At 38.2% G+C, this 27347-nt stretch overlaps 2 protein-coding genes across 8 annotated transcripts in view; both read left to right on the top strand.

Annotated features, from left to right (window-relative positions):
- LOC141555069 (zinc finger protein 2-like) overlaps positions 1–16855 on the top strand; it is an 18772-nt gene extending 1917 nt beyond the window's left edge. For 3 of the 5 annotated variants that reach the window (XM_074287658.1, XM_074287655.1, XM_074287654.1), the window contains 4 exons: positions 7174–7256; positions 7634–7760; positions 8357–8470; positions 9104–16855. In XM_074287658.1, coding sequence (XP_074143759.1) covers positions 7224–7256; positions 7634–7760; positions 8357–8470; positions 9104–9849 — 1020 coding nt within the window. In that variant the 5' untranslated portion in view covers positions 7174–7223 and the 3' untranslated portion in view covers positions 9850–16855. Of the gene's footprint in view, positions 1–7173; positions 7257–7591; positions 7761–8274; positions 8471–9103 lie in introns of those variants that run through there. The other 2 variants (XM_074287656.1, XM_074287657.1) reach the window with 2 other exon arrangements.
- LOC141555067 (uncharacterized) lies at positions 10108–27347 on the top strand. Of its 3 annotated transcripts, none has more exons than XM_074287648.1 (5): positions 10108–10236; positions 19807–19905; positions 20315–20441; positions 22149–22262; positions 23244–27347. In XM_074287648.1, exons 2-5 carry the CDS (start codon positions 19873–19875, stop codon positions 24239–24241), a joined length of 1272 nt encoding a protein of 423 aa, XP_074143749.1. In that variant the 5' UTR covers positions 10108–10236; positions 19807–19872; the 3' UTR covers positions 24242–27347. The 3 variants fall into 3 exon arrangements, with proteins under 3 accessions (XP_074143749.1, XP_074143748.1, XP_074143750.1); XM_074287647.1 differs by lacking the exon at positions 10108–10236 and adding an exon at positions 14891–14951; XM_074287649.1 differs by lacking the exon at positions 10108–10236 and adding an exon at positions 14903–14985.

Here is a 27347-nt window from a genome sequence, read left to right as displayed (position 1 = left end):
AAGGAAGTAACCATCCTTGACCAATGGTCACCAATATTGTCTGCTTCTTATGGGTCATATCACTTCCTGTAATTTCCTGTCACTGGCTTAGGTCTGACCTTTTAGAGATCATGTAACTTCATGTAATCCAGGGTCCAAGATCTGATCTTCTGGCTCTGGGAATAGGAATCTTGTGATTTAGGGCTAATCTCATAAACTGAGAAAACTTCATCCAATCAGCCCCATTCACCTAGGAGTAGAGCAGGGTCTCTTGTTACTTAGACCCAGATTTAGGTCAGAAACTTGCAGAGTTTAGACCAGCAAGGGAATACCAGACATTGTTCGGGGTCAGACATTGGTCTGACATGGGAGCACCTGAAAGCTTATAGATCCTCAACCTGAGCTTTCCTTGGGATAACACAAAATTCAATATCCCAAGAAGACCATCTAGACCATCCCCACAGAAGAGCAAAAGCCTAGTCCTAACATCAAGTCAGAAAATACGCTGGAAGAATGAGCAAACAAAAGAACAAAAAAGTCTCTTCATGAAAAAGTATCATGGGAACAGGGGTATTGAAGACACTAACCCAGAGAAGAAATTGACTCCAAAATAACCATAAGCAAAGCTTCAAAAAACCCAAAAAAGCTCAGCAACAAATTAATTCCAGGAAGAGATGAAGTTAGATGTTTAAAAAGTTCTAAAATATTTTTATTAGTGAAATAAAAGCACTAAAGAAAAATATTAAAGATTAAGTGAGAGTAATGGAAGAAATAAGTGGAAAGAGAATTAACAAGAACCTTGCCCATGCAATAAACTCACTAAAATTCAAATGGATTAAATAGAAGCTAATGGCACCATGAGACCAGAAAAAAAATAATATGTCCAAAGGCCAAAAAAATTTAAGAACCATTGGACTACCACGATCTGAAAAAGAGTTTTTCTTGTACTTCAAGAAAAAAAAAAATTTTTTAACTGTCTCCATTCTTTGGAACCAGAGGACAAAATGGAAATTAGTGGGGGAGGATGATCATTCTTCTAAAAAAAAACTTCAAAATGAAAATTCTGAGAAACATTATTTCAAAACCAGGATCTCTTAGTCAAAAGATTTAAAAAAAAAAAAAAAGAAAAAGAAAGAAAGAGAAAGAAAGAATGAACAAACCTGTACGCATCCAGAAAGAAGGAATTAAGGTACCAAGTAGTCATAGTTGGGATCACACATGATTTAGCAGCCACACTCTAAGAAGTGGCGATCTCCAAATATTATATGCCATAAAAAACAAACGGAATAAACAGTGTTAAAAGACTAAACAAGGATAAACTATCTCCATTCTAATATGAAGAAATGATAACTTAAGATTTTCTGACCCTGGCATCTTGAGGAGTTAATTATAAAGAGAAATTAGTCTAATTGAAGTGGTTCTGTTATGTTAATGGTTTTACAAAGAGAATGAAAAGAAAGGAGGGAAAGAATATACTAGGTGGGAGAAGGCTAAGGGGAAAGAAAAATTGGGAAATTATATAATCAGAGTGCTCAAGGAGACATCTGTATAAACAAAGAATAGAGAGCAATTGACATAACCCTCATTTACTTGAATTAGACAGAGAGGGAAGAACACACAGAGTTGGTTACAGAAATATATTTCACTCAGTAGAGAGTAAGAAGGGAAAGAAGAAAAGGGAGAAGAACTAGAAACTCATAAATATAAAGAATATTAGAAGACTAATGATGAAATTCACTACCTGCCTCATGATAGAGTTGAAGGAGACATTTTTTGGACATGATCAGTGCTGAAATTTGTTTTGCTTGACTATACATGTTTGTAATGAGTTTTGTCTTTCTCAGTTTGTGTGGGAGGAAAGGGTTGAGGTGAGAGGGATTTTTACTGAATGAAAAAAAATTAAATATAATTAAAAATAGAAATGGGAAAATTTGGAGAGTAGATTTGTTTAGGGGAAAATGAGTTCCATTTTGGACATGTTGGTTTTAAAATGTCTGTGGGACATTCAAATATATAAGTCATCTAAGCAGTTTGAAGGTGAGAGTCTGGAAGCTTAGAAGAGACTTTAGGCCAAGAGATAAGATTCATAGATAGCTTATCTACAAAGAAATGATAATCTAATTCATGGAACTTGTTGAGATCACCAGAAGTGCCTAAAGAGAGAAGAGGAATTGGGATAGAATCCTTAGTATAACTCCAGAGTGAGGAAGATGATCCAGCAAAAGAAACTGAGAAGTGATAGTCAAGTAGTAAGAGAATCAGGAGTGAATAGTGGTATCACAAAAGGATTCTGTCTAGAAAGGGATAATGAAACAGCAAAAACTGCAGAGACTACCCAGGATGAGAAATGAGAAAAGATCATTGGTAATTTTAAAGACCTTTCAAATCAATAGGTAGAGCTGAAAGCAAGGTTGCCAGAGATTGAGAAGTTAGTGGTAGTGAGGTAGTAGAGGAAACCATTCCTAGAAAGTTTGGACATGAAATATAGGAGAGTAGCTTAAGAAAATAGCAAGGTCAAGTGAAGGCTTTTAAATGATGCAAGGGAGACCCAAACATATAAGCATCATGAAAAGAATTAGTGAACAAAAATAGACTGAAGATGAAAGTAGGAATGATAAGGGGTGGGTGCAAGTTCTCAAAGGATACAAGAGGGAATGAGTATCAAGAACACAAGTGGAAGGGTTAACTTTGGCGAGGAGAAGACTAGCCTTTTCTTTAGAGATCAACAACAACAACAAAAAGATACAAATGGGGAAGTGATGAGAGTTTTAACATATAGTAATAGAAGGAACTCACAGTGCATACCTTTTATCAGGAAAGTAGGAAGAGGTCCTATCTGAGAGAGTTGACAGGCAATGTGGAAGATCTGATGAGAAAATTGGAGTAGCCAATGTAGAGTGTGGTAGAGAATCAGATAAGAATAAAAGGACTCCTGTGATGCAGTGAGTGAAGGACAAGTTAAGATTAGATTCAGTCAGCAGGTTACATGATTTGCTCCAAGATCCTTTAGTAGCTCACAAGTGATGATCAGAGAAAATAGTTGAAAGAAGTAACTCAGCTTTGAAGTATAACAAGGCATGACTGGAATAAAACAAAAGGGCAAAAACCTTGTTGGAAATTTTGACCTAAATATTTGAAGACAAGTGCAAAAGATAGAAATATTTATTTAACACTTATCCCAGTTAGTTACTGTCTCTTTGCCCATTTAAGCTTTAAAGATAAGAGATACAGTAATACATATCCTCTGCCTCAGGGGTCTTAGCCTGACAACCATATATTTATTAATTTTTTGTTTGTTTAATAGCTTTTTATTTTTCCAGATACATGCAAAGATAAGTTTTCAACATTCACCTTTGCAAAACCTTGTTTTAAATTTTTCTCCTATTGTTCCTGCTCCCTCTCTTAGAAAACATGAGGTGGGGGGAAGCAAACAAACAATAAGAACAAGAAAAAAAGGTTAAAATACTATATTCTGATCTATATTCAGTCGTCTCCATAGTTCTCTTTTTGAATGCATATGGCAGTTTCCATCACAAGTCTGTTGGAATTGCCTTGAATTACCTCATTGTTGAAAAGAGCTGAGTTCACACAATCTTGTTGCTGTGTACAATGTTCTCTTGGTTCTCCACTTAGTACCAGTCATGAACTTATTTTTGAAAAAATATTTTGATAATAATGGTAACTAAATATTTATCTGGTACTTCCTATATGCCCGGCACTGTGTTTTACAATTATTATCTCATTTAATCCTCACAGCATCTCTGAGATTTATTATTATAGATTATTATAATCTAGACTATTATAATCTACAGATTTTATTTTTATCCTCATTTTATAGTGGAGGAAACTGAGATAAAGAGATTAAGTGACTCAGCTATGGTCACAAAGCTAGTGAATGTCAAAAGATTAGATTTGAACTTCATTTTTTTCTGACTTTGAGCCATGCTTTATTTACTGCACTATCTAGCTGCCTATATTTTAGAATAGTTGATTTCCTAAGAAGTGGTACGAAGGCTTCAACAAATTGCCAAAAAGAGCCATAACAGAGAAAACGTTTAGAAATCATGTCCTATTCTTTCCTATCCTTTCATTTTCTTTATGTGCAATAACACAGAATCAAAAGGAACTTGCTTCATGTAAGTATGGAAGACAGAATTTTGATGTAATCAGTACCACATAACACCTATATAATTACAAAAACCAAATTTTCTTTCTAGAAGGGAAAGTGAAAAGTAGAAATTGTTCTTCAAGGTCTTCTTACTTCATTCTGTATCAGTTCACAGAGGTCTTCCTAGTTTCCTAGGTTCTTCTGGAACCATTCATTTTGTCATTTCTTATAGCATGATATGCCCATACCTTTGTATACCACATCTTTTTTAGTCATTCCCCAATAGACTTTAGTTTCCAGTTTTTGACCATTATGAAATGAGTTCCTATAAATATTTTTGTGTTTATGAATCCTTTTTTTTAATGTGAAAGAGCAAGAGGAACTTGTTTCTAATGTTGCAAGTTATCAGGTTGAACAAAATGTTTCTCAAAAGAGTAGAAGAAATACTCTCAATGAAGAAATGGGAAAGAAGAATGGGAAAAAAATAGGAAATTTTCACCAGTGCATAGAAGTTGAAGAATAAAGAAATCTAATAGAAAACAAAGGAAGAAGAATACCACTAAGTAATTGGGGCTACAAAGCACAGAGCTGTCCCTTCATGAAGAGGGAAGAAAAAAAAGTAGCATTTGCTTCCAAGAATGATGATAAGATCCATAGGTACCTTCAATTGGGAAGTCATTCAGTAATGGTGAGAAAAAGAAGGTAGCAGTTATGTTAGGCAAAACTCGGCTGGGGACAGCTAGGTGGCGAAGTGGATAGAGCACTAGCCTTGAATTCAGGAGGACCCGAGTTCATATCTGGTCTCAGACACTTATCACTTCCTAGCTGTATGACCCTGGGCAAGTCACTTAACCCCAGCCTCAGGAAAAAAACAAAACAAAACAAAAAAAACTCTGCTGAGGATTAACAAAGCAACTATTTATCAATTTAATATGAGTACAAGAAAGTCTTCCAAGAGAATTTATGTAGGACATGACAGAGCATTTTGCAAGAATTGTTGAGCCTATTCTCTATTTTTGGTGATGTGAAAATAAATAATACTCCATTCTCTCTCTCTCTCACCCTCTCAACTGAAGATTTCTTCTCATTTTATACTAAAAAAAAAAAACATGTGGTTGGTTCATTATGTACTTCTATGCTACTCTACATCTCAAAATACCTTCACGTCATCCCACATTTTCTTCTTTGTTTTAATTTGTCATGAAAGATAACTACTTAATAAAACAACATCTTAACAACAGTTAGACATTTCCATATGACTTGGAAATTTTCCTTCTAGATATTCTAGAAGCATCTTAAGCTTATCATGTCTGAAACTGATCTCATCTCTTCCCCCAAACTATGCATATATCCTTAATTCTGTCATCTCCTATCTTCTCTGGCAGATGAAATGTGTAATCTCTATCCAATTTTAGGCTATCTTTATTTATTAACTCCTTTCCTGTTGCCTAAAACATATTCCAGACCCTTCCTTCCCTCCAAAAAAATCTCACTAGATCTTAGCATACTCTTTTGTACAGTCACACTTCTCTTACCTTTATTTTCTGGCCTTTCACTCCTTAACCCTTTACAATTTGTCTTCTAATTTTGATGGAAATTACTCTAAGATTGCCAATACTCTCTTAATTGATCAAATTGATAATCTGTTCTCAGTTTTCAACCTACTTAACCTTTATGGTATATTTGGCACTGTTCTGTGTGTTCTTTTGTGAAATTCTTTATTAATTTTTCTTATACCCATCTGGCTTCCTCAGTTGTCTTTGCTGGTTCCTTATCATTATCATGCCCCTTAATTGGGTATTCCCCAAAACTGTCTTAAACCTTTTAAAAAAAAATTTCACATTCTCAGTGACCTCTTGGACTTCTAGGAGTTTAAGAATAATTTCTAAATTTATATGACTTCCAAATCTATATATCTACACCTAGTCTCTTCTGAGTTTCAATTACACATTTCCATTTGCCTGTGAGAAATTTCCAACTGGATATTCCATAGGCACCTTAAAATCAATATGGCTAACATTGAACTAGCTGTTTTGCCCCAACCCATCCCTTTTTGGAACTTACCTATTTTGGTGCAGCTAGGTGGCGCAGTGGATAGAGCACCAGCTCTGAAGTCAGGAGGTTCTGAGTTCAAATTTGATCTCAGACACTTAGCACTTCCTGGTTGTGTGACCCTGGGCAAGTCACTTAACCTCAATTGCCTCAGGAAAACAAAATAAAAACTTCCCTATTTCAATCGGGGCTTCTAAAACTTGTAACCTTAAGTAAATAAGTTTTTTTTTTTTAAATAGCTATACAAATCAAACATTTATTGATAATAAACCATAATTTGTGACTCGTTAATGTTCAGTTTCAAGACTCCACATGTGGTCAAAAACAAACAAACAAAAAAACGCCGCAGTGTAAAAAGCTGAGCCCTAAATGACATCAGGTATCCTTCTAGTGAGGTTTATAACTTTGATGTTATGAGGTATTAGTAAAAGTAATGAAACAGATTTGGGCAAGTAGTTTCTATAATCATTCCTGTTGCTTTTCTAGTCTCATTTCATAGATAACAAATAAGCTAAAGGATTTGCCTTTCATCACATAGGTAATTATTGGCACAACTATCCAATTTACTCTTATTTTAATGTCATATGTCCATGTGACCACTTTGGAAATCAAATTCTTGATTCTTTACATCAAGTATGTGAAACAGGAAAGAGAATGAGAATTACTCTCCTTGAATTAAAGGAAGTTATCATTAGTACTGAGATGTTGAGGTCTGAGTTTCAAATCATATAGTCAGTTAATAATAGATCCCTCAAATTCAGGGCATAGTTCCTGTCTAAGAAACAACTCTCTGTTCCTTGTAATATTCTACAAGCCCGGGAACAAGAATTTGGCAAGCCATAATATTCTTGATCCTTTCTTGTGTCTTACCCAAGGCAAGGGCAGGACAACTCTGTCTAGGCTCATTCTAATCTATTCTCTGTGTGATGTGAAGAAGATGGGAAAATCACACCAAACTATTATTTATAGAGTTTTAGCCAGTTGATCCTGGGAATTACAAGATCAGATCCCTCATGTCCTTTTTCTTCCCCTAGCCCTGCATTCTCTTGACTTTATCTGTCTCCAAGAGGGGAATACAGAAGAAATGGCTCCTGTGTTCCTGACAACCGGATCCCAGGTAAACTGATCTTTCCTAAAATGTACGTACGATTCCTAGAATGGCTTCCTTTTTCTTATCTCATCATGAAGCTTTTCTGCTCAGCTTATTCCTTCTAGGAACAGACTCCCCAGTTCTTCATCCTTAAGAAACTGACCCCTTCTTGGTACATGAAAAACTGTGTAAGGAGTATTTCCTCCCCTGTTGCCTTCCCTCAGTTGACTTGAGACAAAATGCTTTCAGCCTTTTTCCTTATTACAGTACACAGTACTGAAAGCCTTTAATGTTATTTGACCTATTTTCTGTCTATCCCATCTAACTCTTTTAAGTGCTTTTTATCAACTCCTTTTCCCCAGGAGTGAGGAGTCCATGGATGAACAAGAATGTATTTGTTTCAGGAATCAGTTACGTTCAAGGATGTTGCTGTAAACTTCACCGAGGAGGAGTGGGGGCAATTGAACCCTGCACAAAGGGAGTTGTACAGAGAAGTGATGTTGGAGAACTATAGAAATCTTATGTCACTGGGTAAGGATAACTTCACCCTAAGTTTCAGAAATATAGGGAGGAGCCACCATCATGACAGTTCAAGGGATGTGGGTGTCTCAGAGGAAATTGCTAAGACTTGTGCGGCTTTTCATTTGCTCATCTGAGTTTTGCCTTGTGATTCAGGTCAGAGATTTCTAATTTTTAAAAGATCCATGGTGAATGGTGTTGAAAATAAGTGGTTTCATTTGTTATTCCACCCCCTTGTCCCATTTTGTTCCTTTCCTATCCTCCATTCCCAGAGGCTCTGGAAATAAGCCTTGAGCCTCCTCCACAAGCCCATTCAACTTCAGGCTTTGCTATCCTGTCCTAACCCAGTAGGGTGGTAACAGGTTTTGGTAGAAAAAGGGAGGAGTTAGAAAAAAATGGATTCATCCCAATCAGTTCTTGCACATAAATTTGATTTAGCATCTGTTTACTCACATATAAAGTAGTAATGTATTAGATTATATAATAATTTTCACATTAGATAAATATAGTTCCCTTCTCTTTGCAGAAAAAGGGCTGGAATTGACTTCTGTGACAATTCTGTGAGTCCAGGACAAACTGCTAAGTCTCATTCCCTTCTCTGTAAACAGGGCTCCCTATTTCCAAACCTGATATGATATTTCATTTGGAGCAAGGACAAGAGCCTTGGATGCTTGATGTGCAAGGAACTGAAGGGAGAGAAGTCCCAAGAAATACTTCTTTGGGTGAGTAAGAGACTACCAGTGATTTCAGGGAAATAATAGCTTAGGTGTTTAGTGACAACTCTTGGTGACACTGAAGCCTGCTGAGATTGTTTTCCCATAGAGCCAGTCAGGGATGCTTTTTCCCCCACCCTGTATTGGTGGGCATGGGAAATGTGTTTTTCCTTAATTATATTTCTTTTGATTCCTCTCATTTTTAACTGCATACCTCTTATCTCTATATATTCTAAATCACATCCTCACTCTTATATATATTCCTTGTTATTCCTACTCATCAGGTTCCCCCACTTTTAAGGTTGCTGAAATGTTAACTCTGTTTCTAAATAAGATCAATAATATTTTTTTTGTTTACCTTGCTGATTATTTTCTCCTTTCCTTTATTCTTAGCTCTTTGCATTATTCTAGTTCCTTAATTTCAATCCTGTTGATATTTTCCCAATAACATGGATAACTCAGTAGACATTTTTAGAATAAATATTCATATTCTATCAGATTATTTTAAATAGCACAAAATATACTAATTTATATTATTTATTATTACTTATTTACCATGCTTATTATTACTATATTAATCACTTATTATTCCCCTTATTATTTCTTATTATTACTATATTAATTTATATTCTTTTACTTTAGTTTCAGGCTGGGAGAAAAAGCCTAAGACCTATAAGTCAGTTCCAAAGCAGAACATATCAAAAGAAACAAAATCACCAGAGGTATTAACAGAAAGATCCACAAGAGAAATTACAGTACCTGAGGTTAGATTGGAGAAAAAAAGAGAAAACTCAGAAGGAAAGACATTGGAAAATTCTCTTTCCCAAGAGAAAAATTTCAAGAAATTTTCAGTAAATGCCTCCAAAAATTCCAATAAGGACAGAGGCTCTGAATGTAATATATGTGGGAAAACCTTCAGACATATAAGTAGCCTTCGGAGACACCAAATTACACACACAGGAGAAAGACCCTTTGAATGTAATGAATGTGGGAAAGCTTTCTTTGACTGTTCATCCCTTACTATACATGAAAGAATTCATACTGGAGAGAAGCCCTACGAATGTGATGAATGTGGAAAAGCCTTCTTTGACCGTTCACATCTTAACCGACATCAGAGAATTCATACTGGGGAAAAGCCCTATGAATGTGATCAGTGTGGGAAAGCCTTCTTTGACCGTTCATCTCTTACTCAACATCAAAAAATTCATAGTAAAGAGAAGCCATATGAATGCAGTGAATGTGGGAAAACCTTCATCCAAAAAAGGAACCTTAAACGACATCAGATAACTCATACAGGAGAGAAACCCTATGAATGTGGTGTATGTGGGAAAATTTTCAGTCACAAATCATCTGTAATCCAGCATCAGCGACGTTATGCCAAAGAATAGTCCTGAGAATCTTAGAAATTTTGGGAAAACTTCAGCCAAAATTGTCACTTTATTAAATGCTCAAGGATCTAGGCATGATGAGAGACTACATAAAAAATTAGGGTCAATCTCCCATACTTTAAATAAAACTATTGTCTAAACTTAGTACTATTTTTGATTTAATTTTTCTCCCTTCTTTTTCTGCCAAGCAAAAGAGCAAGTGGTTTGCGGGTAGTATATCATGAACCTGGTATCAAATACTAAGTACCAAATGAACTGAAAACTTTTCCAAAAACTGAATCTTCCTTGACCTTGTTGGGCCTCATTCTGAGAGGGACACAAATACTCAAGAGGAAACTTAAGGTCTTCTCTTCCTAAAGCATATACTTTCCTTGGCAAGATGTCCAGGTAGGTAATATTTTCTTAGTGAGTAATTAAGCCTAATTCTAAGGTTGGGTGGTCTGGGGCCAGCTTGACATCTCATACAAGGCTGAATTATTCAGCAAGCATCTGTGTTCTAGACACTGAGCTAAATCCTGCAAATGCCAAGAAAGGCAAAACGAGCCCCTGCCTTCTGGGAGCTTAATATAAGTACATGCAAGACATCATATGGATCAGATGGAAGTGGAAAATGCATCAGAAACTGGGAGGTCCAGGACAGGCCTCCTGAAGATAGGAACAGTGTTGAGAGAATCCAGGGAATAAGGAGGTGGGGGTGGGGTGGGGGTTAAAGCATTCCAAGCATGGAAACAGCCATTGCAAAGGCCCAAGGCAGAAGAGAGCTGGTAGGACAGTGTAGCAGTTGCATCCATGGGAGTAAAGTGCAAGAAGATTAGCATAGTTAGTAGGGGCTGGGTTGTGTAGTGTTTAATTTAATTTTATATTTATTTATTTATTTATTTAGCTAGCTAGCTGAGCCAATTGGAGTTAAGTGACTTGCCCAGGATCATACAGCTAGGAAGTATTAAGTGTCTGAGGCAAGATTTGAACTCAGGTCCTCCTGATTCCAGGGCTGGTGCTGTATACATACACTGCACCATCTACCTACCCTTTGTGTAGTATTTTACACACCAGAGGATTTATATTTGATCCTGGAGATAGAGAGAAAGGAGAAAACTCAATCTTGACAACTGAATGGAAGATGGATTGGAATATATTCTGTAATGGAATTAAATAATTTATAGCCCAGTAGTGATTGTAATGTTGCTCTCCATCTCTTGTGAGAGCTCCAAATATTAAAAAAAAAAAAAAAGCTGTTAATTTTTACTTTAGGTGTAGGCCCATTAACTCTGCCTCTGATGTCCTTCTGTTAGCCAACAGCTTTACAGTCACTAAGCATCAAATCCATCTTCCTTGATCTAGCGTTCGAGGCTTCCTACAATTTGGCCCTATTTTGTTGAACCAATGTTTCTTACTTTTCTTTATGAATTCTCCACTTCAGCCAGAGCTACCAACTGTATTTCCCATTTCTAAATCTGATGTGATTTTCCTATAAGAGCAGGAGGAATAGCATGGGATAAAGAGAGAATTCCCAAGAAATATCCACTAGTCAGTAGTCGATAGGGTATCTCATATTCTTCATTTAACATGTTTCTATGAACTTACATTCCTCCTACTTTTAACCCCAACTCAATTCTACTTTTCCACTTCCATCTCCTCATTTTACAGATTAGTTTGCTTTTGAAAGATGCCAATACAGTAGACATTAATTTTCTATATAATTTTTCTACTTTTAGAATTTGTCAAGTTTTGGCCTTTCCAGGCCATATTCTAGTCTCTCTATAGTAGGATCATCACACTTTTGGCTGCTGCCCTCTTTAGCAGCCATGCCAGGGATGTGGATAGAGACTCCGTTTTCCATCTGTGAGGAAAAACACACCATCTCCTCTCCTACCTCTGCTTCCTCATTATTCCTTCCCTTTTCTCCTTTGTGGGCCCTACCCAGTGCTCTGTATATCAAATGGCAGCTTTATTGGCAAGTAGGTGGGACTAGTCCCAGTTGGAACTGGGTAAGATATTTGGCTTCCCTGCTGCCTGAGATATATAAGGCTGAGCTTGAGGGAAGTGGGTATCAGCTATTTTATCAGCCATGACCAGTTGTGGTGACTGTGGAGTCTGAGCTAGTAGAGTAGCTGAGCATGGATAACCCAGTTGGGGGTGTAAGGGATTCATGGATTGGCACAAGGTTAAACTAGATGACTTTTAAATTGCTTTTGAACTTTTAAGAGTATGTAATTTTGTGACAGTTAAAAATTTATGAAATGTTTTTACTTCTATATTTGCAGTGTTTTAAGTCACCATTTGAGTAGAAATATCATGACTGTAGTAGTTTAATTTTTTGCTATTTTATTTTAAATTTGATGTTAATCTTGGCACTGGGAAAAACAAATCAGAATTTAGACTAGTATTGAGTTCAGTGTTGCTTTGGCAAACTAAATGAACTGCATCGTACTTCATTTCTTATAAAGAATCTAGAATGTAGATCTATCCCCCAGGGAACTTAAGATTTTACAAATTAATTACATCATGATGTAAAGGCCCAGATAATATAAAATGGACAGGTACCACTACAAAGCAAACCTGTGGGATTGCTGCAGATAGGAGGAAGTGAGAAGGATGAAAGACCCTCAGTCTACCTGCCTACCATACCACGAGGCAGTTGTGTGGTGTTAGAATCAAACATGGGGGGCAGCTAGGTGGCGCAGTGGATAGAGCACCAGCCCTGAATTCAGGAGGACCTGAGTTCAAATGTGGTCTCAGACACTTAACACTTCCTAGCTGTGTGACCCTGGGCAAGTCACTTAACCCCAGCCTCGGGGGGCGGGAGGGGGGAAGAGAATCAAACATGGACAGGTCAAGTTTGATAGATACTTGTACTGCAGAAATCTTAAAAACCCTTTGAAATTATTATAGTACTTTAGACAGGATGGTAACATCATTAAAAAACAACAAAAAACAAACCTTGAAGTTTTAATCATAATAATCCCAAGAACTCAAAAGTTGTTTAGTTGTTTTAATTGTGTCTGATTCTTTGTGATCACTTTTGGGGTTTTCTTGGCAAAGAGACCAGAGTGATTTGTTATTTCCTTAGCTAGCCTATTTTACAAATGAGGAAAGTTAGGCAAACAGGATTAAGTGACTTGTTCAGGTTACACAGCTAATAAGTGTCTGAGGCTGATTTGAATTCAGAGCTTCCTGACTTCAGCTCACCACTCTATCTACTGTACCACTTAGCTGCTCTAGTAGTTATGTCTTATTAAGTTTTGAGTATTCCAAGAACTAAAAACAAAAAATTCCTAATAAGAAGACTACTGTTTAAAAAAATTATCAGGCCATATGTGCACACTTAAGTATTGTATTTTAAGTTTTTTAAAAAATTCTCTGTTAAGCAACAAAATAAAATTTATTAAATTATTACTAATCTGGACTCCACACCTTCCTACCCCCTATATCTTTTCTGTTAAGTGTTATCAGCTTGATCTTGGAAAAGAACCATTTCTTGTACATATATGCCCCCATTTTCTATTCTATCACTGCCACAACTCTAGTCAATCAATCAATCTTATCAATCTTTATTATTAAGCAGCTACCATGTGCCAGGCATTGTGCTAAAAATTTTGGATATAAAAAGAGGTACGAGGCAATCCCTGCCCTCAGATATAATGTTAAGGGGCAGACTGTATGCAAACAAATATATACAAAGCAAACTGTGTGCAGGATAACTAGGAGAGAGCTGCCCAAAGAAAGGCACTAGAATTCAAGAGGTCTTGGAGAAGGCTTCTAATAAAAGATGAAATTTTAGTTGAGGCTTAAAGGAAGCCAGGAAGGTCAATAGTCAGAACATAGGAGGAAGTGCATTTTAGATACGGAGAACTATCAGAGACAATGCCTTGAGCTGACAGATGGAATTCTTGTTTTCGCCAGTTGTCAATGAATCAGTGTGTTTTGGGGAGTAGGAAGAATGGAAAGGTAAGAAAATGCTGGCTTGTGAAGGTCTTTGAGAACCCAAGAGACTCACCCCCCAGTACCTGGACAATTACAGGAACCTGCTGTTTGGTCTTCCTGCCTGAAGGCTCTTCCCTCTTCAGTCTGTCCTCTACTCAGCTACCCAAGTGTCACCTCCCTTTATTCAGTAACCTCCTGTGGCTCTCTTCTGCCTTCAGGACCAAATATACAACCCTCTATTTGGCTTTTAAAGCCCTGTAAAACACAGCCAATTTCTAGTCTTTGTAAGCTTTATTCTCCATGTACTCTCACAGTCCTGTAACACTGACTTCTTCCCAGGCATTTTCCCATCCCTCTTGCCTAGAATGCACAGTTCTGGTCCCCAACTTCCAACTTTCCTGGCTTCCTTTGCATCTCAGCTCAAATTTCAGTGTTTGTACAAAGTCTTTCCTTAGAATCCTTAAATGTATTCTTATATCCAAGTTATCCTAGAAGTATCTTATTTATACATGGTATTTTGCATATTGTCTCCTGGAACATAGTGAGTTCATTGAGACAGTATCTTCGGCTTTCTTTGTATCATCTTCTTAGACCTGAAATATATTTTTGAATGGGAATTTTTTAAAATGGGCTAGCGATGGTTTGTTAAAAGGGAAAATAAGAGTAAGTTGAATCGTTCAAGTTCTGAAATGCAGCATAGCATCTATACATTTGAGTCTGTGAAATCTAATTACACTTTAGAGTTGTTCCATTTCCAGTGGTTGATTTTGGCATCTCATGTCAATTACAAGATTTCCATTAGAGAAGAATGTACTTGACAATGTTAAGATATTGCTGGGACCTCAATGGCTGAGTTTCTGTGACTTGTCAGGCAAAGGCATCATTCTCCTTAGAAATGATCTCTAACTAACAACCATCCACGCCCTCCTGCTACATCCTCAAGTCTGCAAAAGCCTTGGCAGAAATAGAGACTACATTTCCCAGAACTCATGGAGCCACATCGCTTCCCATTCAGACTCGCTATCCCAGAATCCATCTTCAGACGGACTGGGGCGGAGCCCTCTGGGAAATGTAGTCCGAGAGTGGAATTTGGGGCGGCTTGAAGTAGTAAGGGGTGCGCAGGCGTGGTAGCGTGTTGGAACCGAAGTGTAGGACTTTGGACCATCCTTGGTCTAGAGGTAAAGGCCGCTCCGGCGGCGCGCGCTTGCATAGGTGGGGAAATTGAGATTGCATCTCGAGAGGCCTGCGGGAAGTGGGGGGCGTAGAATCTTAAGGCTGGGAAGGGGGTGGAATGGGGAGCAGCCGGGGACCGGGCTTTCCCCTCTCTGCTCCCAGGCAGCCCCCCGGTGGCGACTTCTCTCGTGTCCACCCTCGTACATGTTCCTGTCCTTTCGTGGCTCATCGTGGGGGGCGTCGAGCGTGCAGGTGCAAATGTGGGTCTGGGTATCTCCGTACCCGCCCTTCTGGCGTCCGGGCTGCCCCTCCGCAAGGCATTTAGTTAGCGCTTCCTGAATGCGGGAGCCCGTGCCTATAGCGGGGAGTCAAAGACCGAGGGGATCGGGATCGTCCGCAGGGGCTCCAACCGTTCTCCTCTGAGTCCCTGCCCCAGTGCTCCTTGAACCAATGAAGTACATAGAACTGCCGAAGAAACTAATGATTCTCCTCTTCCGAGTTCTCGGAGTCCCGGTTCAGAAGGGGCTCCTAGGGGTGCCCTTCATATTGGCACGTTTCCCTTCTCCAGACCTTCATCACCGCCCCTGCCCCGCCGGCCGACTGCCCCTAATTTCTCCCACTCCTCCCAAGCTAGCCCAATTGTAATTGATCACTCCTAACTCAAGGGGGAGCAGGGAGATTCGGTCCTGACGGCTCGCTCCAGCTGGTGGGCAGCGTGGAAGGAGCTGTGGACTCGGACCCTTCCTACCACAAGCAACTCTCCCCACCCCTGCAGACGTCAGTGCCGGGAGTTCTTGTAAAAACCGCACTCTTTATTAAATGAGGTATTTGTAAAGCCTTTAGTACGGTTCCTGGTACACAATACTTCCCCTGGTCATCAGATAGATTTTAGGCGCTGGGGGTATCAGGTGAAAAAAGAAACCGGCCCCTCCCCTCTGGAGTTTTTATTCCTGTAGGGGTTATGTGGTCAGTATGATCTCACCCTTAGTGAAGAATCTCCCAGCTTACTTAGTGACAGTGCATCTCAGTGATCTCTGAAGTCTGTATGGCTGATCTGGCAGCCAGAGCGGCGGGTGTGGGGTTGTGTTTGGCGGGGGGAGCACGATAGAAATGAACCTGCTGGGATCCTCTGCCCCGCTTAGTCGGCATCTGCCGTATTCTGCTCGGTTCTGGACATCTCATTTTAGGAAAAACATTAATAAGTTGGGGAGTTTCTAGCCCGAAGGCTTAACGAGACTTAAGGAGTTTTATTGGAAGGATAAGAGAGGATTGTGGAGGAGGGAGGATTTAAGAGAAACTTGTCTTCCCATGATTTGAAGGATTATCATGTTGAAACAGGATTAGGGAGGAAGAAATGTTAAGTGACTACTGTGTGCCAGCCACTGTCTAGTGCTTTATAAGTATTGTCTCATTTGATAAGATTAGGGTAGAAGTTGCTAAAAAGTATAACAAAACCTCATAATAACTAAAATGAACCAAATGTAAAATAAATTCCTTGGAATGAAGAAGCTCCCCCTCACTGAAAATCTTCATAGATGGCAATGTTTGGATAGATAGTACAGAGAAAAGTCTTCAGAAATGCATTTGACAAGATGGTCTTTGAACTCAGGTTCCGGATTTTGTGTGTGGATATATTTCTTTTCAAAAGCCTTCCTTCAGACCTCAGCTCAGCTTATCCATGATGAGCTTAAACTATCCATGAAGAAGCCACCTTTTCCCTTATGAAGCCTTTTTTTCTTCTCTCTAATTGTTCATTTTACCACCTTTCTGAAATCAGACTGTTTTTATGTAATTGCGTATTCTGTGGATAATGTAAGCTCCTTGTGGGAAACAATTGTCTTGTTTTTGTCTTTGGTTCTTTGATGTATTGACCACATTAATTTAATAAATGTCTGTGGAATTAATAAGAGTAATAGATTTCAGTTCAATGAATAAAAATTGTCTAAATTTTAGATTTTACCAGCCCTTTAATTTAAAAAGAATGTAGTTTAGTAGGAATTGAAGTGAAACCATCAACCTATAGTTTCTGGATTCCATACTCTTCCCTTTTTTAAAAACCAGGACATTAGCTCATTTTCAAATTGTTGTCTTCCTCTTATTAATCTTGAAATGGCATGAAGATGAAGTTTCTTGTCCTCTTGCTTTTCAAATCCCACCTCTTTTTCTTCATCTTCCCATCTGAAAGTATGAATTTATATTTCCTGAAAGGGGGAGGGAAGGCAATCTGTGTAGGAGTGACAGCAGAAAAAGGAGACATACTATTGACTGTCCTTATCAGTTTAACTTTTATCATGATTGTCAGTTATTGTCATCAGTTCATATCTCTAAGTAGATTCTAAACTCCAGGAGAACAGGGACTTGTATTTTATGCTTTCTTGTATTTCAATACCTATTTCTTCATCCTTGAAACTCTTCTTCTGCTTTCTATGACACTGACTTTCCTGCTTCTTTCTTCCTTTATCGCTCTCTAAAGTTTCCTCCTCTGCCTTCTCTTTCTCTCCCCACTGTCATAAGGCTCTACCTTTAACCTTCAGAGCTTCACTTTCTATACAATTGTTAATGGTAAGAACGTCCATTGTAAATGGCTTTAATTATGATTTCTATGCTGATGACTCCCAAATCAGCACTCTTAATTCTCAACTTTTTTCACTGGATCGCTAGGCTTTTGATGGGATAATGGAGGAAGAAGGCTTATTATTGTGGAGGAATACATAGCCAAGTCACAGTTGGTTGGGGAGAACTGCTACTAAGAAAAGAGAGCAGAGTTGAAGATAATAAATTTGAATAACATTCTTTATAGAGGTAATAGTTGAACAGATGATATTGGGAACAGATGATATCTTTAGCTTATGGCAGTATAAAAAAGCTAAATGCAGAACCTTGGGAAACAATCCTGTTTGTGGTACATACATGTAGAGCTCTAAGTTCACTGCTAATATATATTGAGGACAGCATTATCTTGGAATCACCCAGGTTTGCAACTTCAGAGTTATCCTTGATTTTCCCTTGCCTCAATATCCAACTAGTTGCCAGATCTTATTTTCAGTGTCCATAACATCTGTAGCATTTGATCCTTCTCTCCATTCAAATGGCCATACCCTAATTCAGGACCTCATCATCACTTGTCCAGATTTGACAATGGCTTCCTAATTGATTTTCTTCTCTTAAATCTCTCCTATCTCTTATCTATTAACCATACAGTTGCCACATTGATATGTCTTAAAGCACAGGTCTTATCTATCACTTCTTTTCCTCCCAAACTCCAGTGGTTCTCATTGGATCAAATATAAATGCTTCTAATTAATATTTAATGTCTTTCACAAAGTAGCCTCAACTTACTTTTCCAACTTCATTATATATAGCTCCTTTTCTTGTGCTCTGAAGTCCAGCCAAACTGACCTTTAGTTAATCAACAAACATTTATTTGTTTGTTTGTTTGGCTGAGGCAACTGGGGTTAAGTGACTTGCCCAGAGTCACACATCTAGGAAATGTTAAGTGTCTGAGGTAAAATTTGAACTCAGTTTCTCCTGAAGGGGGAGGGAAACTGAGCCCTTTAAAATTATACTGTGTTCCATTTTGATCTCAGGCCCTCCTGGGGAAGGCATATACCCCCCCCCCTCCCCGCCTTAAGTTGTGTTGTTATTCTATTAGAAATCTTAGTCAAAAATCACCCTTTTTATCTTTTGAGGATGCCAGACCCTTTTAATTCCAATTGGAGATCTGGGCCAGATACTCATAAGTATCAAGACCTGGACATTTTGGCTTCCTTTTTAACCTGAAACTTGAGCCTCAAAGATTCTTTTTTAAAGGGCAGTTTGTGAACTCACTCTTTGCAGAAGGTCCAAAGCAGCTTGCTCTGCTTCTAGGACCCTGACAGCTGAGGAGGCTTTCTCTTCACAGTATCAGCCTCCATTTCCCTAATAAGACTTTACCACTCAAGTCTGTTTCTTAGCAAAACTGGCTTCCTATCCAACAATAAACTTCCATTTTTACCAATTAATATTTCAGGTTTCATGAATTCTTTCATGAAGAATTTGTGCCAACTTAAAGGGGATTTTAACAACTCTCTGACTGCCACTAACCTTATCAATCACTCCTGACTTCAGGGTTGGTGCTTTGTTCACTGCGTCGCCTAACTGTCCTCAAAAAACATTTATTAAATGAATACCTGCTATGTGCCAGTTCTAACTGATCCACACACATGACATTTTTTTCTCTTATTTCTGCTTTTGCACAAGCTGTCTGCCTGTCATGCTTAGAATAAATTGACTCTTTACCCCAGTCTTTTAGAATCCCTTGAAGAGTTCTTTAGATCTCAACTTAGATGCCATGTCCTGGATCTGATATTTTTTACATTTTTTTATGTTGTTGTTATACTGCTTGGGTTAATCTCTCAAAATGACCTTAACTATTTTATACATATTTTGTTTATATGTGTAAATCTTGTCTCATCCCTCAGGAGGCAGCTGGAGAAGTCAAGACATTTATTTTTTATTTGTCATGTGAAATAGGGAAGAGAGTGGGAAATATTTTCCCTTGAAAATGACAGATAAGGTTTAGTCTTGTTAAAAATCACATAGCTACCTGTCCTGATTAGAAACAGGGCTTTTCCCCCTGCAGTACATTGACACAGCCTTAAAGTCCCAAATATTAATATTTTTGATCCTTTTCTCTGATATTGAGATTGGGCAAAACAGCCACACTTGTGCTCATTCTGGCCTCCATTTTTAGAGAGGTGGAAAAGGTGATAAAGTCCCATTCACCTAAGATTTCTGGCTTGGTGAGCTTAGGAATAAAAAGATAAAACTATACTCCCTCATGTCATCTTTTTTTTTTTTTTTTTTTTTTTTTTCCCCTAGCCCTGCATTCTCAAGACTGCCTTTATTTAAGAAGGTAATCAAGAAGAAGAAGAAAGAGGAGGAGAAATGGCTCCCATGTTCCTGACAGCCAGGTCCCAGGTGCCTTGGACTTTATCTCTTGAAATTCAGCCCCATTTTCCAGACTGTATATCTTTTTCCTTCCCTCATCAGGGATCTTTTCTATCGAGGCTATGGCCCATCTGGGGATCAGTACCCCCAGTATTCCTGTCTTGGAAACTGGAACCACTATAAGAAGACCACTATAAGAAGCATTCCCTATTGGGGTACTGATATCCCCTTTAATGAGGCCCAGTGATGGGCACAATGACCTGGAGACAAGGATGGGCACAATGGGTCACATGCCTCTACCTTATTCCAGATTTCACAGGACTTGTCTCTTATCCTCCTCAGAACCACTTATGTGTCTAAGCTATATAAATGGCTTTAATTGACTTCCTTTTCTTAGGAGTGAGGGGTTTCCCAGTGAACCAGAATTTTTTTGTTCCAGGAATCAGTTACATTCAAAGATGTAGCAGTGAACTTCACCCAAGAAGAATGGCAGCAACTGAACCCTGTCCAGAGGGACCTCTACAGGGATGTAATGCTGGAGAATTATAGAAACCTCATTTCACTGGGTAAGAATGGCTTCATCCCATGATTCAGAGTCTGCCCTCTATTAACAAAATGCTCTTCATTAAATGGAAATAAACATTCATTAAGTAAGTAAGGCCCTGGAGATATCAAAACAGACAATGCGATTTAAGGAGGCCTGCTGACTCTATTTCAGGGCTAGTCTTAATCTGTATGGAGTATACAAGGGAGATAGTGTGCAGATTAAGCTCTATTTTACAAGGACTGTAGATCTTAAGGATAAGAATGTGTGAGAGTTACTTTTTTTTTTTTTTTTTTTTTTTAGTACTTTGAGGATTAGTGAAGGTGTTGATGTGGGACCTCTTACAGTGAATCCACATCATAAGCTCTCTAGAGATTCATATACCTTATTCATGAGTCTCTGTGATCAACAAATTCAGTCTTTAGTCAGCAAATTAGTGAAGAGGCTCTCTAAACGTAGCTAGCCTGATCCTTGACAACAGCTGCTGATTCTGCCAACAGGCCCCTCTTTGAAGCCTTTTCCATCTGGATACAAAGCGTGTCAGTCTTTGCTCTAATTGGCCAAGCTTTGGAGAACTCAGAATTAGCTCTGTACCTCGATGAAAGAAGCATGACAAGTCTTTAGTAGAGAAGTGTTAATAGATGTTTATAGGAAATGTTTTGAACTACATGACTTATCTGTAAAGGTGACAGGTCCTACTGTGTACACAACAAGGTGTAGATAAAGAATAGGGTCTTGGAGAGGAGAAAGATGTCAAAAAGTTTGAGTGCTTTACCCTATAATGGTAGAAGAGGGCATCTAGGAGGTTCAGTGGATAGAGCACCAGGCCTACAGTCAGGAAAATCTAAGCTCCAATCTGGCCTCACTTATGAGCTGTGTAAACCTGGGCAAATTCTTGACCCTGTTTGTCTCTGTTTCCTTATCTGTAAAGAAGAAAATTATCAACCACTAAAGTTGCCCCAAAGGTGGCTTTTCTTTGCTAAGAAATTCCCAAATGGGGCCACAAAGAGTTGGATACAACTGAAACAACTAAATAATAAAGTTTAGGAAGAGCACACAAATTTAGAAAAACTAGCAAGTTATCAGACTTGGAAAAAGACAGGTGAAATGACATATTACAGACATCAAGAACTCTCTCAAATACCTCAGATGTGAACTGGACAGACAAAATGTGCCAAAGACTATTCAAGGGACCTTGGAGGGAAGTTATAGAACCTCTGTAATAGTCCATGATGAGATAATAGAGTAGAAAAAACCTAGATTTTCTTAGACCAGTGATGTGGAAAAAAATTAAAGCAGCTAAAGTATCTGTTCCTACTTACAGCTTTTGGGGAAATCTGGACCCTAAATAAAAAGGGGCTTCCTATTCTCAGAACCACCATAAGAGGGAAGGAGGGAAAAAGACATACTACAAAAAGCTGTGTAACCAAGATTTGGGGCAAAAAAAGCTACACTAAAGAAAGTGTGAGCTTATAAAGGAGGAATTGTGCTTATAAATTTATAGGGAGAATAATAAAATACCAGGTAAGAATGGGATTGGGCAAGGCTGTGTCCTCTGTCCTATCATGTTCTGAGGTAGGCAATATGGACTAAATGGGTTAGGTCCTTCAAATTCTCATGTTATATAAGCCTATATTTCCTCTTGTCTTTCCTTGTAGAAAAATGGGCATAGGACTGACTTTAGGGACAGATTCAAACTGTTTTGTTCCATTCCCTTCTCTCTAAACAGGGCTTCCCATTTCTAAACCTGATGTGATTTTCCAATTGGAGCAAGGGGAAGAGCCTTGGATATTTGATTTACAAGGAACTGAAGAAAAAACTGTCCTCAGAAATACTTCTCTAGGTAAATTAAAGGGGGGAAAGAGAAGGGAAATAATTATTTATGTGATACCTACTATGTGTCAGGCACTGTGCCAAGCACTTTTCTACAGATATTTTATTTGATGCTTACCACTAGGCTGTGAAGGAAGTGCTTTCAGTTTTTACATAATTTTATTTTTATTTATTTATTTATTTTTATTACAGTTTTACAGTTGAGAAAACTGGGGCAGACAGATTAAGTGATTTGGCAGGATCACGCAAGTTACTAAGGCTGAATTTGAATTCAGGTCTTCTTGTCTCAAAACCCAGTATTACTATGGTTGTGCTACCAATTACCTGTGAATGAGATCCAGCTGGATGGGACTCTGTGGAAATAATAGCCAGATGTTTAATAAGGAAGATATTAGTTACTCCAAGGATTGCTGACATTGTTATTATAATTGACTCAGTCAGCAAAGGTTTTTTATATTTTATGATTTAAGAGGGTAGAGGAAAGTCTCTTTTTTCCCTCAAATGTTATTCCTGTGTTTTTCTTTTTGTGTTGCCAGCTTCCAGCTTTCTTCCTCTTTATCTTTTCCAAAGACTACCCTTCCTTATTCACTAAAATTGTGTCTTCTCATATATCCATTCTAATTCTTATTTTTTCCTTGATATTTCTACTCATTACTTTTGCTTCCACTTAAAGATGACCACAGTAATATGTTACCATATTCCTGGATGAGTTTCCTCATAATTTCTATTTACATTGATCAGAAAGACAATCAATCACCTACCCCTATCTCCAGGCTTCCTGATTCTATACTCTGCTTTCCTCTCCTGTCCTTTCCTTTTCCTTGACTTTCCATAGTTTACATGAGCAGTTTGGAGATTTGCCTAATAACATGAATACTCAGTACTCATTATTTTTGGTTTAATTATTGTTTTTCAACGAGGGTATTTTATTTTCTTTCCAGAAAGAAAATATTCTGTCCTTATCATACATTACATTTGTATGTTCTCTTAGTTTCAGGCTGGGAATATATTCCTGGAATCCAGAAATCAGTTCCAAAGCAAAACATTTCTGAAGAAGAAGAATCACCAGACACATTAACAGAAAGAATTGGAGGAATGATTTCTGTATCTGAGGACAGATTTGAGAAGCAAAGAGAAAACTCTGAAAGAAAGACAAAAGAAAAACCCCTTTCTCATGAGAAAAGTTTCAAGCAAATATCAATAACTCCTACCCAAAAAAACACTAAAGAGAGAGGCCATGAATGTAATCAGTGCAGGAAATCCTTTTTCGATCGTTCTTCCCTTAATCGACATCAGAGAACTCATACTGGGGAGAAACCTTATGAATGTAAGGAATGTGGGAAAACCTTCAGCCATAGCAGCAGTCTTCGGAGACATGAGATGACCCACACAGGAGAAAGTCCCTATGAATGTAGTGAATGTAGGAAAGCTTTCTATGACCGTTCATCTCTTGCTGTGCATGAGAGAATTCATACTGGAGAGAAGCCATATGAATGTGATGACTGTGGGAAAGCCTTTTTTGACAGATCATCTCTCACTCGACATCAAAGGATTCATACTGGTGAGAGTCCCTATGAATGTAATGAATGTGGGAAAGCCTTTAGTCAAAAAAGCATACTTACTCGACATCAGCTGACACATACAGGAGAGAAACCTTATGAGTGTAATGAATGTGAAAAAGCATTCTTTGGCCTCTCATCCCTTATTCGACATCAAAGGACTCATACTGGAGAGACTCCCTTTAAATGTAATGAATGTGGGAAAGCCTTTTTTGATCGCTCATCCCTTACTCAACATCAGAAAATTCATAGTAAAGAGAAGCCCTTTGAGTGCAATGAATGTGGGAAAGCCTTCAATCAAAGAAGTCACCTTAACCGCCATCAGAGAACTCATACTGGAGAAAAACCCTATGAATGTAGTGTATGTGGAAAAGTTTTCAGTAGCAAGTCATCTGTTATCCAACATCAACGACGTTATGCCAAAGAATAACCCTGGTAATATTATGAATTTGGGGAAAACTTCATTTATCCTTTTCACTTTATTCTATTACCAATATTTAAGTTGACTCTATTGAAATATTAAGATGGGGCAATCTATCTTAAATGTTTTTTAAATCTGCTACCATTTCTGTTTACTATTCTATTTTTTCCCTTTCTTTTGCCTCCTAATTTCTTGAACAAATGGCATAAAGGTACCATATCATAAATTGAGACTGACACATCTTTTTTTTTTCCCTGAGACAAATAGAGTTAAGTGACATAGCTAGGGAGTGTTAAGTGTCTGAAGTCAAATTTGAACTCAGGTCCTCCTGACTTCAGGGCTGGTGCTCTATCCACTGTGCCACCTCACTGCCCCTAGACTGACACATCTTAAAAACAAAATGAGGCTTTAAGGACACCACCAAAAACAATGACCAAAGTCACTGTTAAGGCTCATCAAAAAAGGACACAAAAGAGGACACAGATACTGAAAGAGAAATTCCTCATAAACATACATATCTGATCATATGTATTGGGCTCCATACTAACTCATGGGCTTAGAGCTCCAAGCTTTAAGCTTGGAAGCCTCTACCTAAAGCAGAAAGCATCAGCCCTTTAAGAACCTGGAAACTTACATCAGGACTATAAATACTTTGTCTATTGTGAAAAAGTACTCAATCAACATAGGAGTCTTCTAGCTCTTCTTATAACTTCTTTTTGCTCTAACTCAACAACTTTCTTGGGATTTAACCTTTGCTTCTTTAACCCTGCTTCTCTACTTCATATGACACTTTTGATTGCTGCTTTAAAACCTTACTTTCATGCCCCCCATGTTAATGGGACACTGTTCTTTTTTCTTTCTTGCTTATAGCTAGTTTTTCCTCTAAAAGTTGGCCCTTAGTTTCCTCTTTCCAAATTTCTCCCTTAGGAAATACTACTTAATGATTTGGGTCAACACCACTATGTTTATCATTCTCAGTTCATCACTGATGTTGCAATCCTGCTAATGAACACAAATTAAGAGATTTCTGGCCAGGCACCAAACCTACCAATAAACCAGCATTCTCCGTTATCCACTTGTTCTGTACATAGAACTTCAGCAGTAACCCAGTCAATCTCACTAAAAGCTGTTTGAGTTTGAGTTTATTTTCATGCTGTTACACATGAATTTTGGCCAAGTATAGGATACAGGGGGCATCAAGATGCCAGATCCAAGGGGACAGACAAGAGAGCACATCCGTGAATGTGAAGACAAGTCCAATGGGGCAGGTGAAAGTAGGAAACCAGATACATCAAAACCATGAGGTGACTGGTTTGAAGAAGGTTCTTTGTTCTTTATAACTGATATGAGTTGGCTTGTGATAGGGCTAGGTTTATGGCTTTCTTTTAAATTGACAGGATGAGGTGACAGCCATTCCTCTTTCTGGCATCTTAAAGTTAAGTCTTTATGCTCTACCTTCTTGATCTCTTACCTGTGCTCCTGTCATCTACTCCTCTAACTACTGAGGAAAATCTCAACCCCTTAATCATTTTAAACCCAAAAGACAAAGACTCAGATTTCCTGGAATATTCCTTTGTGAGACAATTAATACTATGGGGCCCAATACAGTTGGCATCTTCTGCACTTGTAGAAATAATAATAACTAGCATAACATAGAGCACTTTAAGATTTACAGAATACTTTACAGATATCTCAATCCTCACCACAATCTGGGGATGTAGGGGCCATTATTCTCTCCATTTCCCAGATAAGGAAATAAAACAAGTTAAGTGACTTGCTCAAGGTCACGCCGCAGCACATTTGAACTTAGGTTCTCCTGACTCTAGTGGTGCTCTGTGCACTATGGCACACCTAGCTGCCCCAGAATACCAAGAAGTTCAATAGTACACTAGGATGGATCAGAGACAGGAGCGGATCCTAGCTTGTCTTGACCCGAATGCCAGTTCTGTCCTCATTTCATTATTAACCTAACACATCAAAACCAAACTTGTTACCTTGGATGTCCCAAATCAGTCTGACTTCCCAAATAGCCATTTCTATTTCTGGCCACAGTGTGCTATTTCCTAATTCAAATACTGGGTTCATTTTGGATCAAGGCCAAGTTCTTTCCTTGCATTCCAATAAACACTGTCCAATTAAGGTTCTTATGCCCTCATGCTGTTCTATTGTGGATTTCCTAAATTCTTTACCTTGAGACTCCCAGTCCATTCTACACATAGCTGTTTGGTTAATTTTAAAAAACACCACCAGGATTATTCCTCACTAGTTCAAAAACTTTCACACTATAAGATTAAGTTCTGACTCAATTTAATATTCAAGCTCCACAATCTGGTGCCACCCAATCTACCCAGTAATTCCTCCTCCACCTAGAGCTCCATGTTAATCCTTTTCCCTCTTCTCTTGTGATTTCTGGCTCACAGGAGAGGATGTTTCTTTTGCCTGCATTGTCCTCATTATCCCACCTCTACCCCCCCTACAATCTTGCTGCTCTAAGATTCACTCCAAATTCCAGCTCTCCATAAAACCCTTCCTGATTCCTTCACTTGGAAACAATTTCTCTCTCTTCTGCACTATTCTAGCTTTCATTTGTACACAGAAAGCCTTATTTGATTTATTCCACCTAGAGAGGCAATGTGACAAAGTGGAGAGTTTTGTACTCAACGAAGATCAGTTGCACATAAGTCACTTCCCTGACCCTCAGTTTGCTTATCTCTAAAATGTGGGGAAGGAGGTAATACTATTTATTTCACAGAGCTATGAAGCTTAAGTGAGAATGTATATAAAACTTTATAAAAAGTATCATATAAATAAATAGTAGCAATTATATCCTGTCATTTTTTTAGTTATTGTTATACAAAAGACCATAGATTTAGAGCTAGAAAAAAATCTTAGAGACTGTCTAGTCCAATCCCTTCATTTTACAGATGAGGAAACTGAGGCAGGCCCCAATCTCATATCAGTCTAAGTAACAAGGAGTACAGTATTCAAGTGTCAGTCAGATGGTACCAAATCCTTTAATTTTAAAATAACCTGATTAAAAGGAGTTAGGACTTTATTGTTTTCTCAGTGCCTTGCAAATAGTTGGTGCTCAATAAATATTTGTGGAATAAATGAA

This window comes from Sminthopsis crassicaudata, chromosome 2, assembly GCF_048593235.1.
Source record: "Sminthopsis crassicaudata isolate SCR6 chromosome 2, ASM4859323v1, whole genome shotgun sequence".
NCBI classification, from domain to species: domain Eukaryota; kingdom Metazoa; phylum Chordata; class Mammalia; order Dasyuromorphia; family Dasyuridae; genus Sminthopsis; species Sminthopsis crassicaudata.
The sequence above is the reverse complement of the archived record's forward strand: the minus strand, read 5'-3'. Positions and strand labels throughout refer to the sequence as shown.